The 18481-nt window shown below is 39.6% G+C and overlaps 3 protein-coding genes across 3 annotated transcripts in view; 2 read left to right on the top strand and 1 right to left on the bottom strand.

Moving 5' to 3' along the window:
- Positions 1 to 373: 373 nt before the first annotated feature.
- Positions 374 to 4016, top strand: LOC6583187. The gene is made up of 9 exons (XM_002008827.4): positions 374 to 516; positions 568 to 1130; positions 1188 to 1311; positions 1387 to 1613; positions 1670 to 2219; positions 2279 to 2636; positions 2704 to 3122; positions 3190 to 3566; positions 3626 to 4016. The coding sequence occupies exons 1-9, from the start codon at positions 475 to 477 to the stop codon at positions 3873 to 3875; spliced, it is 2910 nt and encodes a 969-aa protein (XP_002008863.2). The 5' UTR covers positions 374 to 474; the 3' UTR covers positions 3876 to 4016.
- A 332-nt stretch (positions 4017 to 4348) lies between these two features.
- Positions 4349 to 6157, top strand: LOC6583188 (vacuole membrane protein 1). Its single transcript, XM_044009554.1, has 2 exons — positions 4349 to 4498; positions 4606 to 6157. Exon 2 carries the CDS (start codon positions 4610 to 4612, stop codon positions 5867 to 5869), a length of 1260 nt encoding a protein of 419 aa, XP_043865489.1. The 5' UTR covers positions 4349 to 4498; positions 4606 to 4609; the 3' UTR covers positions 5870 to 6157.
- Positions 6158 to 8561: 2404 nt separating this feature from the next.
- Positions 8562 to 18481, bottom strand: part of LOC6583189 — a 39461-nt gene continuing 29541 nt past the window's right edge. Inside the window, exons 3-8 of the mRNA XM_002008829.4 lie at positions 16659 to 16882; positions 10840 to 10984; positions 10632 to 10754; positions 10407 to 10565; positions 9864 to 10345; positions 8562 to 9785 (exon numbers count right to left, since the gene is read on the bottom strand). Coding sequence (XP_002008865.2) covers positions 10113 to 10345; positions 10407 to 10565; positions 10632 to 10754; positions 10840 to 10984; positions 16659 to 16882 — 884 coding nt within the window. The 3' untranslated portion in view covers positions 8562 to 9785; positions 9864 to 10112. The remainder of the gene's footprint in view (positions 9786 to 9863; positions 10346 to 10406; positions 10566 to 10631; positions 10755 to 10839; positions 10985 to 16658; positions 16883 to 18481) is intronic.

Consider the following 18481-nt stretch of genomic DNA (forward strand, 5'->3'; position numbering starts at 1 on the left):
TTAAGAATATTTTAAGACAGCACATATATATTTCCTCAGTTATATATACATTAATATATTTGTATTTAAACAATTTTAACGGGTAATATAGAATATTCTGTGGAGTATTGCCTTTTGATTATATGAATGTCCATTAATGATAATTTCATTTAATGGACGAAGTTATTACGTCATTTCGTGAGATCTGATTAAGTGAAGTGCAAAATAGAAAAATAAGTGCAATTTACACAAAAAGCTTATAAAATAAAGTCCAGAAGAAAAACTTGTTGCTGTTGGATAGTGTTTTTTTTCTGAATCATTTGCGATACTTATCAGCAAGCTATCGACTATCGCAATACTTTGATTTGCATGGCCTATCGCAGCTTTGCCGCCATTAGATAAGCTAACGGATTTTCAGTGGGGACGCATCACGTTTAGGCATTTAGTTTTCTTTGGTTTGAAAAAAGCATAAATAGTTTTTGTGTTATATCAAAAATGGATTTCTTGACTGCTTTATCGACGGGCGCCAGTGTAGATGTGAGTTAATATTACTACGATTACAAAATGATTCAGTTATCTGTTTTTCAGTATGCCACATCGGAGTACATGTTCGCGTTCATGCAGGCTGTTGCCAACGATCCAAAAAATTGGCTAAACGAAGTGTCGCATAACTTTGTCGGTCAATGCTTCAGAGCTTTGGGGTTACAGTTCAACGTCAGCGTCGAGGCATTCCAGCGCACCTATGATCATCCGTACAGTGCGGACAACCTAAATTACATTTTTAATGCCGTGCCCTTTGTACTGAAGAACGTGGAATTATTTTTCAACCAACTGCCAATATCGTTGGCAGACTGTGAACGCTCACTTTCGCAGGATAGGCCCAGTTCGCAGTTGGGCGGAGAGTTCTATGACATAACTAATCCTGTGCTATGTTACTTGCGTGTGGTGCACGTTTGGGCATTGGTGGTCCGCAGTGTAACTGGAAAATTGCAGCAGAAGGATATCGTACGATATCTATGCGAGCCCCTGGCCAGAATGTCCTTCTGCATACTGCAAGGCCTTGTGAAGCTGCTGCCCGACTATGGGAAAAAGTACGAATTGCTTGAAGAGAATTGCCTATGTCTCACGGTGCTAGTACGCTATAGTATATTGTAAGTTTGATGATTGGCTGTTGGATCTATTGTTTTTTAACAGCAATATTCTAACAGCTTCAAGGAGGCGTGCCAAATGATACTGCCGTCTATGATGGGCCTGTTTAAGGAACATTTCCAGCTCTTCTTTGGGTCAACCAAATCGGCTGTTAACTTTGTCTACTGGGTGTTTTGTTGTGAGGTGAAATTCTACGGCATTACATATATTTGAATATTTATCAAAGTGAAACTGACCAACTGTATTTCCCCATTGCAGATGTCAAACAAGGAGACTTACATTCAGACTTACCAGTTTTTGGAATCGATGCTTGATTACTTCGCTGAGGGAAAGCAATGCGATGCCTCGGGCAATCTTATTTTGCGATTGCTTACCAATGAACTGATCATGGACAAGTTTCTGGCAATTCAATTTGAAATGCTCAAAGTGAAAAACAGCAATCCTTTGTTGTTAGCAACGCTTCGCTATTTGGAGGCACTGCAGCGGTAGTTTGATTAATCCTTGTTTGCCCACACACCCACTAATGTACCTTCATGTTTAGTCACTTGGTCAGCACAGATGTATTCTCGCGTCGCTTTTTGGAGCAACTTTTGCTGGTTTTGCTTGAAGTACCAAATGCTACGCTTTCGGTATGCACAGCGGCAGCCGAGCTTTATGTGACATTGGCTTCGCGCCAATATTCCAAGCAGGACATATTTATGCACATACTGGAAACTTTTGTAAAATCTCAGAGTATTGCAGGAAAGTTTTCCAGTCATGATCAGTTTATGGCGCTCATAAAGAACTATCTGCTAAAGCTGATGGACTTCTTTCCAGCTCTGCAATACTTTAAGTATTATATGAAAGTCCTTAATGCTGAAAATGTGCGTGAAGAGATCCTCCTTTTGACTGCACATGCTACATGCGCACTGTTCGAGCATCACACAGAACAATATATCGAAATGGAATTTTCTCGGCAGCAGGTGCACAACCTGCTGCATCACTGGCCAAAACTTGTGACGGAATCTGCCCAGAATATGGAGATTCGTGCCATAATCTACGGCATATATAGCATGGTGGACTTTACTGCTCTGACAGAACACAAATCGAGAGTAAGTGGCTTGGATAATGACTGCATTCGGTGTAAATAATTTTTTATTTTCTTGAAAAGCTGATCGCATTGGAGAAACACTGCCTAAACATATTCCTGAACGATGATACGCTTAGCGAAGCTGAATTCGCAATCCTCTTTACAAAATTAAGTCAGTCGATAAAAGTCACAGGGAATGAACAAATGCTGGTAACTGCAGCGCTAGCATTGCAAGACAGATACGCAGAGATATCGATCGAAATGATGGGTCGCCAACTGGAGAGCCCTAAGCCGGAACTGCTACAAAACTATGGCACGTGCGTACGCTGTCTTTATTCTATGATCAAAGAGAACAAGCTGCGCGGCCATCAGGTATGCGATATGTACGAAACACTAGCTAGCCAGATGTTGCGTGAAAATGTTGCCAATGAGCATTTAGGTATGTTAATATATGGTTAATTTGTTATATATTTATTATATTGTAGTACATTCGAAAATCCCTGCAGCCCTTTATGGCTACGAGTGCTTGGCATTGATGCTCATACTGCTGCATTGCGAGAGCGATGATCTGGAGGATGCGCACGAGCATATTGCGAGGTCCGTGCAGCTGGCTGAAATGTTACGCGACGACTGTGTACGCAAACTGTCCAACTTGTCGCAGAATCTGCCACAGGCGAAATCTCTGTTCTGTGCCATTGTTGTGCTGCACTTGGGATTGCCGAGTAATCTGACCTTGAATGCGCTCACCTATGATACGTTGTCGGCGGGCCTCTCGGATGTGACGCTCGCACTTAATGCACGCAGTGATACGCTAGCCTTGAGCTACGTTCAGGAGATGCACTTACTCTTCCGCCAGCTTCATGAAAATGAGCTAATTGTACTGCCAACATATCGCGTATGGAAACTTCTATTGCAGTACAAAATTGTGAGAGTAGAATTCAGAATTCGAATTCAGCAAAATCGTGGAAATTTAACAATTTGATCTTTTGCAGGTGAAAACATCGCCTGATTATATAACCCGAGAACTGGAACAGCTTATATTAGTGCTTTTAAAGAGACATATTGTTACATACGCTCATAACCTGACTGTCATTCAGCTGCACATTAACAATTCCTCTCGGAAAAATAATCGCTTCACAGCTGCCCTGACTGCCCACATGCGCCTTGTGGAGACTAATTCTAGTGCGAAGGACGCGTGGTTGCTAAGGTTACACGTATTCAATGCCTCTCTGGAGCTATTAGTGAATAGGTTGGCTGCGCTACGTACAGAATCCGGAGATACACGGTCACGCAATAATCTTTTCCCCTTGCGCCACTTACTTGCACTGGTGAATACACTGCGCCTTGAGGAGGTCCACTTTATGAATATGTAGGTTATGCAAACAATCACTTTAATCATATGCGTAATTCAATTGTATTTTCGCACAGTGCTCGATTGCTGGAAAGCTTGCAGGCAAATGTTATCAATGATGTTGATAAAAAAGAACTTGATAGGTTTATAGCGCAAATTAGCGCATACAGACTTGCTTGTGAGGATGACGCTGCCAAGAGCCGCTTAAAACTTCAACCTCCGGGACCTATGACCCTGTGGCAGGCAAAAGCATTCAATTACCCAGTGGATGCTGCAAAGCAATTGGATTTCTCAGCGCAGGAACTAATCGATGACAGACACAAATAATATAATAAATATTATAAATATATAGATATATATAATATTCCTTATATCTGCTTTGTTCAATAGGATATGATATGATTAATAACTAATAAAATATCAAATATATTGAAAATATAATAAGACTATTAGATCCCAGTAAACTTTTGGAAATTAATTCGTTTAATATAAGTTCATAATAAAATGTAAATATTTCATTGCATATCTGGAGGGGCAACAGTTCTGTTATGAACGAAAAGAAACTGAAATGTTAACTTGTAGAATGACTGTTAATCAAAGGAGTAGCGTATGTTATGCTAATCAAGAGCTGTAAAGATGAATGTAAAGCTGCAGCTTATGTTACAAAAGCGTAGAAAGTTGAAAAACAAAACTTTGAATTGCTGCAATATTCATTTTAACTTAATTACTACATTTTTACAAATATATCAAACTAAAAATGCTATGCAAATGTAATATAAAATCTTAGATCCCTTCGCGATATATTTCAATCTGGCAATACAATATTTCTGAAAATAATTTAAAATTAGTTGAGCTAAAAGAATTTCTCGACACTTAAATACTGAGACTCGCCCCACATTGCTTTTTTTTAATAATTCTACAATTTGACAACTAAATCAGACGAAAAAAATGTAATTAAGACCCATTTGGTTGTCTTTGCCATATATTACAATACGGGCTCTTCCAGTCGTTAGAAAGAAATTACAATATTAACAAACATTTGCTTCTGTACTTTTGGTGAGATGAGAAGAAGGATGTCTTCCAATGCTGAGGCTTGCTTAGCTAGCTCCGCCGCAAAAGATGCAGTCCGTGAGATGGATTGCTTGGAGCGCAAGTCTTTGGTGGTTTGGCGGCGACCATTGAAAACTCTGCAGTACAGCATCCTAGAGTTGTTTGGCATGTTGATTGGCCTTGGATCACGTCTCTTGAACCGCCGTTTCTTGGGCAGCCTGCTGGCCTTGGTGATTATCTATAAATTACCGGGACCGCATGCATCCTATATGGAGATGGGTCGTCAAAATCTCGGCTTTATCGTTTACTGGATGGGCCTGGGCCTGTTGTCCTCGGTGGGCTTTGGCACCGGGCTGCACACATTTCTGTTGTATCTGGGACCGCATCTGGCTGCCGTTACTCTGGCCGCCTACGAATGCCACTCACTGGACTTTCCGGCGCCGCCGTATCCGGATCAGAAGATATGTCCAAAGGAGCCGTATATACGCAAAATGCCCAACATCTGGCAGATCTTGTCAAAGGTGCGCACCGAGACCATGTTCTGGGGCGTGGGCACAGCCCTGGGCGAGCTGCCGCCCTACTTCATGGCCAGGGCGGCGCGCCTCTCCGGCAAGTCTCTGCAGCAGGAGGAGGGTCCGCCGGAGAAGTCTAGGCGTCTGACTTTATTTGACAAGAGCAAACTCATCGTGGAGCGCGTGGTGCTGCGCATCGGATTCTTTGGCATTCTGCTGTGTGCCAGCGTGCCGAATCCGCTCTTTGATCTAGCTGGAGTGGCCTGCGGCCATTTTCTGGTGCCCTTCTGGAAGTTCTTTGTGGCCACGCTGATCGGGAAGGCGGTGTTCAAGTCCAACATTCAGCAGCTGATTGTGATTGTGGCATTCAGCGAGGATCTGATTGGTGTTCTGGTCAAGGCCCTCGGCCAGGTGCCCTTCATTGGCTCCAAAATCCAGGCACCTCTCCACAACCTGTTGACCACCACCAAGCAGCGCATGCACCACAAGATGAGCGAAAACAAGCAAGAAAGCGACGCCGCGTACACTGGGTTCGGTATAGTGACGCATCTCTTCCAGCTGCTGGCCCTGTTCATTGCCTTCTACTTTGTGGTCTCGGTGCTGAATGCCCTGGCCCAGAAGCGTTGCAAGCGACTGCAGCTGGAGAAGCTGGAGAAGGACGAGCTAGCCGCGAAAGCCGAGAAAAATGATTCCCCAAAGGCGACACATAGAGGTTTGCCTATAATTGAAGAGGAGACTATTGAGGAAATCAATGCCTAACCCAATCACATATAAACACATCTGGAGAGCCTTTCACATATCCTGAATATATATTACATATTCTGATGATCAAATTGGCATTTATTGTATGGTCGCTGGAACTGGAATCGGATTCAAATAAAACATGCAATTGAAATTTGTTGTATTGTTTATTTCATTATCATGAGTTCTGTTTGGAATTTGGATTTCTATTGTTCTTGAAATGTAATTCAATGCCATCATATTTTAATATCCATTGTACATTTACATTCAACAGCGATTTAACACAAAGCCAAGCACTTTACTTAATGTGATCGATCTTATTGTTTGTTTTTATATTATTTGAGTTTCATTTAGGTTACGATTTTCTCTGGTGCATACAAAATACGATATTCGATCTCAGCTAAGTTCCTATGCACATGACTGACTGACCGTATGTAGATACGCATATATGTATGTATGTATGTATAGCGCAAGTCTATGATGAATTGTGGTATCCGGCGTATTCAGCGAATTCCGATATAAAAACCATACTTACAATAAGTACATTCAAATGGTACTATCTTTTGGTATAAAAACCCATATGCACACACTCCTACGCCTACGCCTACGACTGACTACATCTAAATTGCGTCTAACATATTCCACTATAATTTTCTTATATGCATGACCTTATCGTATTATACCCTATTTAGTTGCGCTCGTGGATCAGTTGATTCGATCCTAGTCGAACTGGTCGTGGTTAGTTCGCTTCTCATCTCTTTAATACAAATCAACCAAATTTTAAAAATTAAATAAGGTATACGATATATGGTATATGGTGTACGGTGTACGATATTCGATAAATCACATGTGATATACTATATAAGAAGTAGGATATTTTATGTACGATATATGGTATACCATATATGATCTACGATATTCAATAAACGATATAGACTGTACGATGCCGTATATACGATATGATATATACCATATACGATATACGATCTACGATAATCAATATACGACATACAGTGTGCAATATTCAATATATCATATACGATATACGATATACAAGTGCACACTATTTGATGAATGAATCAATATTACAGATTTGATAGTATGAATGAAAATCAAAAACTTAATTGAATAATATCTTTCTGTTCTTAGGTATGCCAGATAAAACATTGGGAATTTATTATTTAAGTTTAATAGCTAAGAACATACATACATATTCATATATTCATACATTCATACATGCAAACATACGTAAAGTTTAACTCTTTGTAGCAAAGTCTTTTCAATAGAGAGATATAGAGAGAGACAGTAAGAGATAGATAGATAGAATGTGTGAGAAAGAGAGTTTAGAAAATATATTTAACACATTTTGAACATTTACAAATTGTGAAAAAATGGGAAAAGTTCACAAACATTTTAAATTATTTATTGATTTTCTTATTTTTTCTTTTTTCTTTTGGGGAATTGTTATTGGGTGCTCTATTGCGAGCATCTTTCGTGTTTGATCCACCTTTGCAATCATAATTCTCATTTGTTCTCATTAAGCAGTTACGATCTCCTGGGGAAAGATATTATTAGTATTCGCACAATTTTCGCTAATTGGATTAAATTGTATTTTGTTGTTTTTTTTTTTTTTTTTTTTTTTTTTTTTTTTTTTTGTATATTTTAGCTACATTCATATACGACACAATCGTTACAGATATCTCATTCGGGCATAATTTGCTTAATTTCTTTTTCTTTTTCATTTAGTAATTTATATTCCTGTATTGCATAAATTAGTTTCTGCATATAAAACAATTTTACGATTAATGTTGTCATTTGTTTAATAATTTAGATTAATTTGTTGTTACTTTAAGTATTTGTTTCTCTTTAAGTTATATTTTGGAATTATTTCTTGGTTTCTTTTCTAAAATTTGACGCCTAATACAATTTCATTAATAATTTTGGTTAAAAATTCATGTTATCATAATATCATCTTCCTATAATTCACGATAAATATTTGTATGAAGTTGCTTGTTTGTTTTTTTTTTCTTCTTCTTCTTCTTCTTTTATAATATACCTATATTATTTTGCAAATAGAAAACTAGAAAGGGAGTACAAAGCATTCGAAAAGTTATTGGAATGACTCAAAGCAAAAGAATATGAAATATGAAAATCAAGAATCGAATTGTTCTTATATAATTTCAAGAGAAGACAAATTCATATTTATCGTACATATACTATATATATATCATATGGTTATAGGTTCTTCTAGGTTTCTGGAACATATGTGTGTATTATTCATTATTTCGCAGCTAGCTTTTATATTTTTTACAAACGCCTAGACAATTTCGGTTATTATTTACTTTTAATTTCTTGTGTGTGTAGGTACGTTTATTTTTATAGTAAAAAATGAACTAAAATTATTATTTTCTTCTTGTTTATTTTTTTTTTATTTTTTGCTCTCTCAGTTAGTAAGGGAAATAAAGATTCAACTGTCCTATGGAAGTATTTTGAAAGACGAATCGTAAGCAGCTGGCTTCTTGTAATTGTTTAAACATTTGTATCTGTTAGTATTACTGTTATTATTATTCAACTTTAATATGTACTTTAAAAAATATTAACGGCGGGAAGTACTACAATCGTAACTTGAAGCATTTGATTTAGTAAGTTTTGCTTTTACTCCATTCTTTCTAGCGTTTATTTAATCCATGTTTTTATTTTAGTTAATATAATCGTATTTGTTCGACTTGTAGCAAAATGTAATTTAGTTTCCTTTTTATTTTTGTTTTCATTTTGGTTTTTCGTTTACGTTTTTACATTGAGTTGATTGTAGAAAAATGTATGCGGACTCTCTTGTTTTCAGTATTCATGACCTCAAAATGTATTTAAATGTTTCATCAAAAAGAGCAAAATTGTGTTTTGTATTGTCCTTTAATGTCTCAAAAATTTGTCATTTAGCATTTGGTTGTGGTTCCTTCGAATCGAATGGAATGATGAAATCTATTTAATGTTGATTTGATGACGAGCATATATTCTCATATTCTCAGATCTGTTGTTAATATATGCTCCAGTTTATAGACAATGACAATGAACTATGCAAATTGAGTTTCTGAAGTTATTTAGTTTTCCTTTTTTTCTTTCTTTTTTTACTTTTTGTTTTAATATTGTCTACTACTTATGTACATCCCTTGTTCAAGTTGTTGTTGTTGTTGTTTTTGTGTCCATATTAGTTATATTTAGAATTCGTCGTCTCCATTAAAATCATATATATATATGTATGTCTATCTTTCGCATGTTAGTTGAAAGTTAGACCAGCTAAACCTCTTCATATTGAGCTTCAATACTTTCAACAGCTACGGGGAAGCTGATTTAAAAGTTTTGTTTTAAATGCCATCGATTGTTTTATTCATTGTTGATGCTTACTCACGGTTCGGTTGGAAATATCATCGAAAACTAATCTTAAAAATAATCGTGACAAACGAATGGAATACTCTTTTAAGAAATGCCAACAATTATGTTACATAGCTGTAATTAAGGAATTGCCAAGGACTCGACGCTTTGGGGAAGCTGACGGCTTCCATCCTGCTCCGATTTGCGGTTTATCTCTAACATATGTTCTAAAATATTCGTTATCTCTAGTTGATGCCATTTGCTTGGTTTGGTTTGGTTTATTTTCGGTATCGGGATTTTTAGCTATTTGTATTAATTGTAAATTAATTTAAATTAATTTCATATATATATTTGTATATATATATATATATGTGTGTAATCATATTTATATATAAGCTATATACAATTGCATTGGATATCCGACAAGATTGTGCCTCGTTGAAGGCACAAGTTGCCCAATGCTGTCGAGATTCTGTCTGGGTACGAGTAGATCTCTTAAATATACACCCTGCGCGGTGATGTCCACATTGTTGTTGTTGTTGTTGTTAAGTATAGTCAAACAGTCCTGAAAATGTATTTAGAGGTTAGTTAAAGGGAAATTAAAATCGAAAATTTGATAAGAATTTGGGGTTCGATTACGCACTTCATTTAATGCTCTGCAAATATCCATGAAATCACTTAATTAAGTGCAGATTATTGTGCTCAAGTCAATTATGTTTTGTTGGTTTTGTTTTCGCGTCTTTCACTTTCACAGCTCCTCAGTTCGGATTGTCCTAGACGAACCACTCGTCCTTTTGAGCGGCGCCGACAGCGGCATTGGCATTCGGATGATTGCCAGCAACGGCGATGTTCGTCTGGCTGAGTCCGGTTGAGTTTTGCGAAAGATCTTGACCTAATTGACGGAATTTGCCAAGCACCAAATGGGACGGACTTTGGTGGCCATCTTCAAGTAGCTGTGTGGAATGCGGTGGTACCCGTATGGTCCCGCAGGGTGATGCCAGTTTCCCGACGCCGGTGGCAGCTGGGTGTGCTCCCTCGTCAGGGTGCCGCCAATGCCCATGCCCATGCCTACGCCATGGTAGTGCAAATGCTTCGACGATCCATTCGTCTCGGCATTGTGATGCACTGCAATTTGGTTAAGGATAAAATTAAGCAGGCTAGGCCAAGTAGAGGCGCCTCCACTTACATTGCAGGGCGGTGTTCTGGTTGGCGGCATTCTCGTCCTGGCGCCGGCACACGCAGATCGCGATGGCCACGATGAGCGCGCTGAGGACCAGCAGCACTCCGACCACAATCAGCACGAACCAGGTCATGTCCACGCCAAAGACGGTGCTCGTCGTCTCATCTGGAAGGGAAATGGGTATGATGAAATGAGCATCAATTTGATTATTAAATGGGGCTGGCCACTCACTCTGGCAGAGGTTCTGCACGGACTCGTCGGAGTTGTCCCCGCAGTGGTTGACGCCATCGCACAACAGATCCGGATTTATGCAGAATTCGCGTGTGGCGCACGTGAAGTCCTTGCACGTATGCTCTGCAAATTGCAAATTGCAAATGGGCAAAAGTCACAAATTGTTAATAACTAATCAGCAGCCAAAGCGACTCGCTCGCCCACTTACTGGGATCCTTCACCGATGTTATCACCAACTTGAAACCGTTCGCATCCGTTCCCCAGCCATCGGTCACGTACTTCAGCGTTACGAAGTTCGTGCGCGTCAATATCGCATTCACAGTGTTCTTTGTGTTCCGACAGGAGATGTCAATCTGCAAATGAAATTCACATGAATAATTTCTACTTGACTGCTGACAGACGAAATGCAGACAATCAATGGCTGGAAACAGCGCTACAAGTCGATTTGATTCAATGCTGTGCACCATTTATTAGAGAAACGTTTCCCATCAATGTTGAAATCTCGCATCACCATGCTCAACGCTGGACCAACCATTAAATTGGCCTCGCCCAATTGGACATAGTTGGATCCCTGCAAAGCTTTAGCTGAACCCTGCAAATGGGGCACCGCTGAAGGCTTGTTAGCGACGTCCACAAAGGGAAATGGCAACGCTGACGCGTGAAGTCTCATCATTGCCATGGCGAAGCCTCGCCCAACTAAGCACCTTGAGGTGGCATCAGTTGCCAGGGCTTAGTCCACCATCTCCGCGCCTCACATTCTGCTATCTCTCCCTGAGCTTGCGGTTAGTTACGCACATTTAGGTCACATACAGTGTGTGTATATACATACACATATGTATGCATGCAGTGCAGTTTAGAATTCCTGGATGCCCGAAGGACTATGTCAACTGTGGGCTTGGAGTATCCCGTGCTTGTACAAACAAGCTTCGATACTTGGCTTTAGTATTATGAATTTACTTTTTAAATGCTCTAATATTACATAAGCATGTCGTGTGCAGCAATTTTTATATGTATGCCTCCCCTTCGTCCACTGTGGTCCTACCCCACAACTTCACCAGCTCGCCTTGCTGATTCTACTAAACTACAACCTCAACGAGCAGCTCTATTTATACAGCTCGCTGGTCTTCCAGTAGCTTGCATGTCTATTACACACACACATTGATGCACAACTTCGATGCTCTTCTCTTACAGGCATGCCTGCCTGTTTTGTTTACTCTCGCTGCAGATCCACACATATGAGCAAGCACATACATACAAATGCGCTCGCGCTCAACAGACGTTCAACTTCAATGTATGTATGCAGGTATGATTGGCTCGCTTCATTTGATCCGTATACGAGCATACACGAACGCATACCTAAGTAAACTCAAAAAGCTCAAAGCTCAAAGTTCACATTCGTTGTTTCATTTATAATGCGCTTCAACTTTATGTCGTGCTCTTTACACAGCATTTCTGTCAACAGCTTTCGCTCCCTTTCAATCACTCTTCCTTGCTTGTCTACTCTCGCTACAGATACACACTCGAGCAGGCACGAGCACTAGCATATACAGTTGCTTCAACTTCAATGTATGTATGCATGCATGATTGGCTTCTCTTTTCTCTTTTGATCCGATCACTAATGGATGCGAGGCTCTGTTGCTCTACGCACATTACCAAATTGTGGACTGGCATAACCTAATGTCACTCAATCGTGAGACACGAACACATGCAAAAACACTCTCAGATTACAGTTCACACTCGCAGTTCTATTTATAGCGCTCTTCTACTTGAGCGCTTCTGTCTGCAGCTTTCACTCCTGTTGCACTTCTCTTACATCTGTCATTTAACAGAAATATTCTTACTATTCCCATATTCCCATATAACTTGCTATTTAGAGCTTGGCTTATAGGCAAAGATAATGTGCAAATGTATGAGTGCTTAAAATTATTTGCGCCAACTGTCACAAGCTGCCATGGCAGGCAGCTTGAAAAGTTTGTGAAGCCTTGCAAATTTTGTTCATTATAAAAATCGGGCAAACAAACAACACAATTATAAATGAATAATTTGAAAGTTTTTTTCTGCTTACTGATTATGCAAAGCAAATCTCTTGAGCCACAAAGTATTACTATTGGTTGATTTAAAATTGGCACAGCTTAGGTTCCATTTGCTCATAAATTTTGCTTAAAAAGCGGGCAAAGTTTGCCACTGTCCGTTGTTGGCGCAAAGTTGGCCCTCGTTCGTATCATCAACACCGCTGATGCCACAAAGTGCACAGCAACAAGGAGGACGATGATGCTCATGCTGATGCTGATGCTGATGACGATGGCGATGGCGAGGACTTCTATGCCACGTGCCACGTGCCATGCCGCGCCTCGTTCGCTTTGTGTAAATTTGTAATGCTGCTGGCGCTGCATGCAACCTAAAAGTTGCAACGGGGTTCATCAAAGTCCACGTCCCACCGCCGCCCACATGCATTGGACACCCACACCCACACACACCCACACACATACACACACAGACTCTGACTCTCCCTGTGTGTGCGTCATCGTTGAGGTCTTTGCTGCGGTTGCCTTACTTGGTACAACGTCCTGGTTTACAGATCCTAGGCTCTGTGACTGCAGCTGCAGTTGCAGTTGCTCGGCATCTTCGACGTGCGGCATTTTGTGGCATATTTTAATTTTGTTGCAGCCCCAAAAACGCAAACTTTCCGCTACATTTTGTGCGCCCCGTCATTCCCGCCGCTTTGAAGTCGACTCACACACACACACACACACACACATACGCCCGCAGTGTGGCAAAATTTTAATTTTGTATTTTGAAAGCAGTGACAATTTCTTTTGGGCCAAAAGTATTTACATGCCAAGACACTTGACTCGACGCAAATGTTATTGGTTTTCCGGCTTTCGGCTTTCGGCTTTGGGCCGTCTTTGCTGTGGCTAGCTGCATGCAAATGAGACTCGACTCGAGGAGTCGCTGGCAAGTTCATAAATCTGTCCACATCGCTCATACGCCACATTGTGCAGTGATACAAAAAGGGCTAAAAGGTGCAAAGCGGGCTAAAAGGCAAAGATGCGCAAAGCTTCTTAGGTCACATGCAAACGACTCGGCACAGAGCAGACCAGAGCAGCGCAGCGCAGAGCCAGGTAAATGTGAGCAAGGTGAGGTGAGCAGAGCACTGCAAATTGACTGGCTACTGGGGGGTACAAAACATTTCTAAGTCTGTTGCAAAACAAGCCACTTGGCAAATATTTAGGCAAAGGCTCTTAAGGTATGACTCGACAAAAGAGCAAAACAAGGCACAAAAGGCAGCAGCAGAAGCAGCAGCAGAATGTTAAGAAATTCTCAATACAAGTTGAACAATAATCGGCTTTCAACTCGGAATGAAGCCATTTCATAAAAATATGCTCAAAGTTAGTTTATCATTCGTAGAAAAATCTACTTATTGACTTATTATTACATTCCATGGCAAATGGTAACTAAATCAAGCAAAGGCTAGTGCTAGTTAGTATTAATTTCAATTATAATTCCCAACTACTAAATAACTAATAAATAATGTTAAATAAGTGTGAGCTTTTAGCCTGCTCGTAATCAATAACTAATTTAGACAATTGCATGCAGACTGCCTGAATATCTAATTCAATAATTGCAACATTATTTCCGAATAATACGGACATTTGACATTCTGAAATTGCGGCCTATTAATTGGCCTTAATCAATTCTGTTGTTAAGATAACAAATTTGAATGGCAATTAGGCTGATGCTAAGATCTGTCAAACTCACCTCAAATATAGGCAAATTAATAATGGTTAAGTTTATGCCTCGAAGGTATTCAGTAGCATTCATGGCTATATATTCATATCTCATATCTCTCATGTCGAATATGCAAATAAGACTGAGCTTGGTTCTATTTACAATTCAATGAAGATGAAAAGAAATAGTCAGTGTAAATTTTATATAGTCGTATGCTATACTCCACTTTTCAATGGGAATTACATATAGATGTAATGAAATATATTTTCAAAAAAAAAAAAAAAATAACAGAGTAGAAAAATTGTATGTCAAGTACAAGACTATATATGTATATATGTATATTGATATATAATTATTTATAGAGCACGACGCTGTTCGGCCCTTGCAGTGCAAATTGAAGGGCGAACAGAAGTTGATGGCACGAATTTTGCAGCCACAAAACGAGGTGGGCGAAGGTAGCACGGGCGTTACATTGATTGGCACTTTGTCTTAACTGTCCGGCCTGGAGTTGACTTTTCGTAATTAGAAGCTTAAAGTGCCATCGATTTTGTCATAAACTTTCGACTCGTTAACTTTTTATGGAGCATTCCGGCCGACACAGCAATTATGCTGGAGCCATTCAGGTTGCGGCACGCACTTTTATATATATGTATATATGTATGTATATTGTACAAGGGAATATTTATATCGTGTATCAAGAAATGCGGCAGTCATAATATTCGGTACTTGGGCTTAAGGAGGCATGCATAAGCATGCATATATATTAACTTCAACTAGCATATTATATTGCCAAATTAACGCAGGCCAGGCTCTGCCCTCTGCTCGAGTCTCTCAAAGACGCATTCCTGGGCAATTTTTTGTTGTGGTTTCTCTGCGATTCAAGAATTTTGCTTATGCTTATGTGCTGCTGCTTGCCTTGGCTTACATTGCGCTTACAAGCACACGTACACACGCCACGCCCACACACACACGCCCACACAAGCCAGAAAAAATAAAATATATGTGCGCAGCGCAGCGTCAGGCCAACGGGGCGTATGAAAAATGAAAATTGTTGCTGATAAAATCAGAGCGCTATCAGCCGGCAGTTGGCAGCTGCCATTTGGCGCCGCATTGCAACCGCAGTGGTGCATGCACCACCCAACCAGACAGTCTCCACTGGGCCCACCCACCACCACCACCCACTCACCAGGCGACAGAGCGATCGACCGACATTCTTGCCCGTTGTCATCGTTGCAAATGTTGCAGAGGCTAAAATTATGCCTTCATTTGAGAGAGAATGTGAGTGTGAGTGTGTATGTGAGTGAGTGTGCGTCTGTATGTGTGTGTGAGTGTGTGTGTCACTGCGGAAACCCCGCAGGGATTGAACTTAAAATGTCAGAGGCATCAGCGTGCTCCGATTGTGCATTTGGATCATAAGGCTGCGACACAAATCGCAATGGCTTTTACCTTTCTCTTTGCCACTATTTGCTATCCTTTTGCTTTTGCCTATGCCTTTGCCTTTGCCATTGCCTTTGCCTTTGCCTTTGCCTTTGCCTTTGCCTTTGGCTTTGGCTTTGGCTTTGGCTTTGGCTTTGGCTTTGCCTTTGCCTTTGCATTTGCCTTTCCCATTGCCTTTGCCTTTGCCTTTGCCTTTGCCTTTGCATTTGCCTTTCCCATTGCCTTTGCCTTTGCCTTTGCCTTTGCCTTTGCCTTTGCCTTTGCCTTTGCCTTTGCCTTTGCCTTTGCCTTTGCCTTTGCCTTTGCCTTTGCCTTTGCCTTTCCCTTTGTTTTTGCCTTTGCCTTTGCCTTTGTCTTTGTCTTAGGCTTTGCCTTTGCCTTTGCCTTTGCCTTTGCCTTTGCCTTTGCCTTTGCCTTTGCCTTTGGCTTTGCCTTTGCCTTTCCCTTTGTTTTTGCCGTTGCTTTTGCCTTTGCCTTTGCTTTGCTTTGCCTTTGCCTTTGCCTTTGCCTTTGCCTTTGCCTTTGCCTTTGCCTTTGCCTTTGCCTTTGCCTTTACCTTTACCTTTGCATTTGCCTTTGCCTTTGCCTTTACCTTTATCCCTTTAGCCTTTGCCTGTGACTTTGCTTTTGCCTTTGCATTAGCTTCTGCCTTGACCTAAGTCTTTGCCTTTGCCTCTTTCTTTACCTTTATTTGCCTTTGCCTTTGACATTTTGTTTGCCTTCTTTCATTGCCTTTGACTTTGCCTATGCGTTTGCTCGACTGAGCCTCAATAATTGCACTTAGCTTTGGGTTAACTTCACTCATTAAGTTAGCAGTAAATCTAAAAATAAAATATTTATTTATTATTATTTTATTCTCACCTTTGGCGTCGATACAGCGTGTGCTCCATCGTAGACAAGCAGGTGATCATTGCAGTCCAGCTGGAGCATGTCGAAGCGCAGCATGAAGCGCTGCAGAATCGAGTGGGTTTGGAACGTGATGACGCAGTCCAAGTTGCGCTCATTCTGGGACCAGAGGACGGCGCCATCAATTTTGCGATAGAGCTGCTGCAGGAAGTGATTCTTGCACAGCGATTGCATATAATCTGCAGAGAGAAAGAGAGAGAGAGAGAGAGAGAGAGAGAGGAAGAGAGATATCATGTGATTAGAGATGGTGCAAACTTTTGCTCTTGCTTAATAATTTAACAATTTAACAAGTTAACAATTTAACAATTTTGTGGCAAGTTCTTTTAGCTGTGTGAGCAAGCAGCAGCCAGGATGCCACGTCCTGTTCCAACTTCTAAACTTCCTTAAACTTAATGGTTGCGATTTCCACAGTGCTGGCCCTCTCGCTAGCATCCTCTCGTGCGTTGCGCCGGAAAATGTGCACTTAAATTTTAATGGGGGAGTGAAAAATTCATTTACGCTTCGTTTCACGTATTTCTGGCACACGTTTCCATTCATTTGCCCAGTCTGCCAGCAGGTATTGGTTGCAAATCGTCCATGAGTGTGCCGCACTTGCCACATGCTGCATGCCACATGCTACATGCTACATGCCACAGGAGTATGTGCTAAGTTCATTTTATATAAAAGGCTACGGCTACCAAAATGGGCCCAAAGATAATATGGATATTGTGTCTAGCTACTTTATTATTATCCCTCAAAATTAACTTTCCCTTTCTTGGCAAAGTAATTGATAAAATTATAGTAATTTATATATTATCATATTGCAATTTGCAATAGTTTTGTATAAAATATTTCATTTATATAATATATAATATTATTATTATATTTGATGAAAAGTTTTATTTATGCAACATTTGAATATATGTCTTTCCTAATGTTTATGGTGAAAAATATAATTTAATTTAGGTTTGTGAAAATAAAGTTTTTTACAGTGAATAAAATCCAAAAAATATATATAGATATAAAATATACGTACACGGTTCTCAGCTCTTTATTTATTTATATAATTGAATATATTTTAATTTTATATATATATATATAATATTAAATTTTGTATTTATTTATTTATTTTTATTTATTTATTTTTTTGTATTTCAGCAATTATTATGATTAATTTTCTAAAAGATTTTTAAAATATTATAGAAATAAATTGATAAACTCATGAACATTTCTTAGTAAATTAATTTATGTATATTTTGCCTGACCCGAATTCTAAGAACATGATTTGGTTAAATTTTTTCTCTCTCTCTCTCTCTCTCTGTCTCACTTTTTTTACTCAATCTCACTTTATTATTTTGATTTTTGATTATTATTTGATCCAAAAGAAAATTATGAATTGTCTTGCTTAGAAAGTCAAAACGAAAATGACAGAAATAAGAGGAATCATACAACAAAATACACTTTAATTATTTCCTTCTCTCTTTCTGTATCTCTTTCGTTAACTGTATTTATCGTTCCCTCTTCTCTCTCTGTCACTTTATCTCCCTCTCTCTGCTAAGTATACGCTTTGTTTGCTAGAAGATGAACTTTTCTTTCCGACTCAAAACTTTTTGTTTTTCTTTCTTTTTTATCCTGAGCATCGCTATGTCTGGAACCAGGAATATAAATTGCATTATTTAAATGACTTTCAATTAGTGTTAATAATCAAAACTATAGCGCTTAAGTGCGAAATCCATTAAGCTGAAACGAATGCCATTATCACGAGCCTCAGCCGTGGACTTTTTGGACGGCGGACATTG

Source organism: Drosophila mojavensis, unplaced genomic scaffold, assembly GCF_018153725.1.
Source record: "Drosophila mojavensis isolate 15081-1352.22 unplaced genomic scaffold, ASM1815372v1 contig_74, whole genome shotgun sequence".
Taxonomy (NCBI): Eukaryota; Metazoa; Arthropoda; class Insecta; order Diptera; family Drosophilidae; genus Drosophila; species Drosophila mojavensis.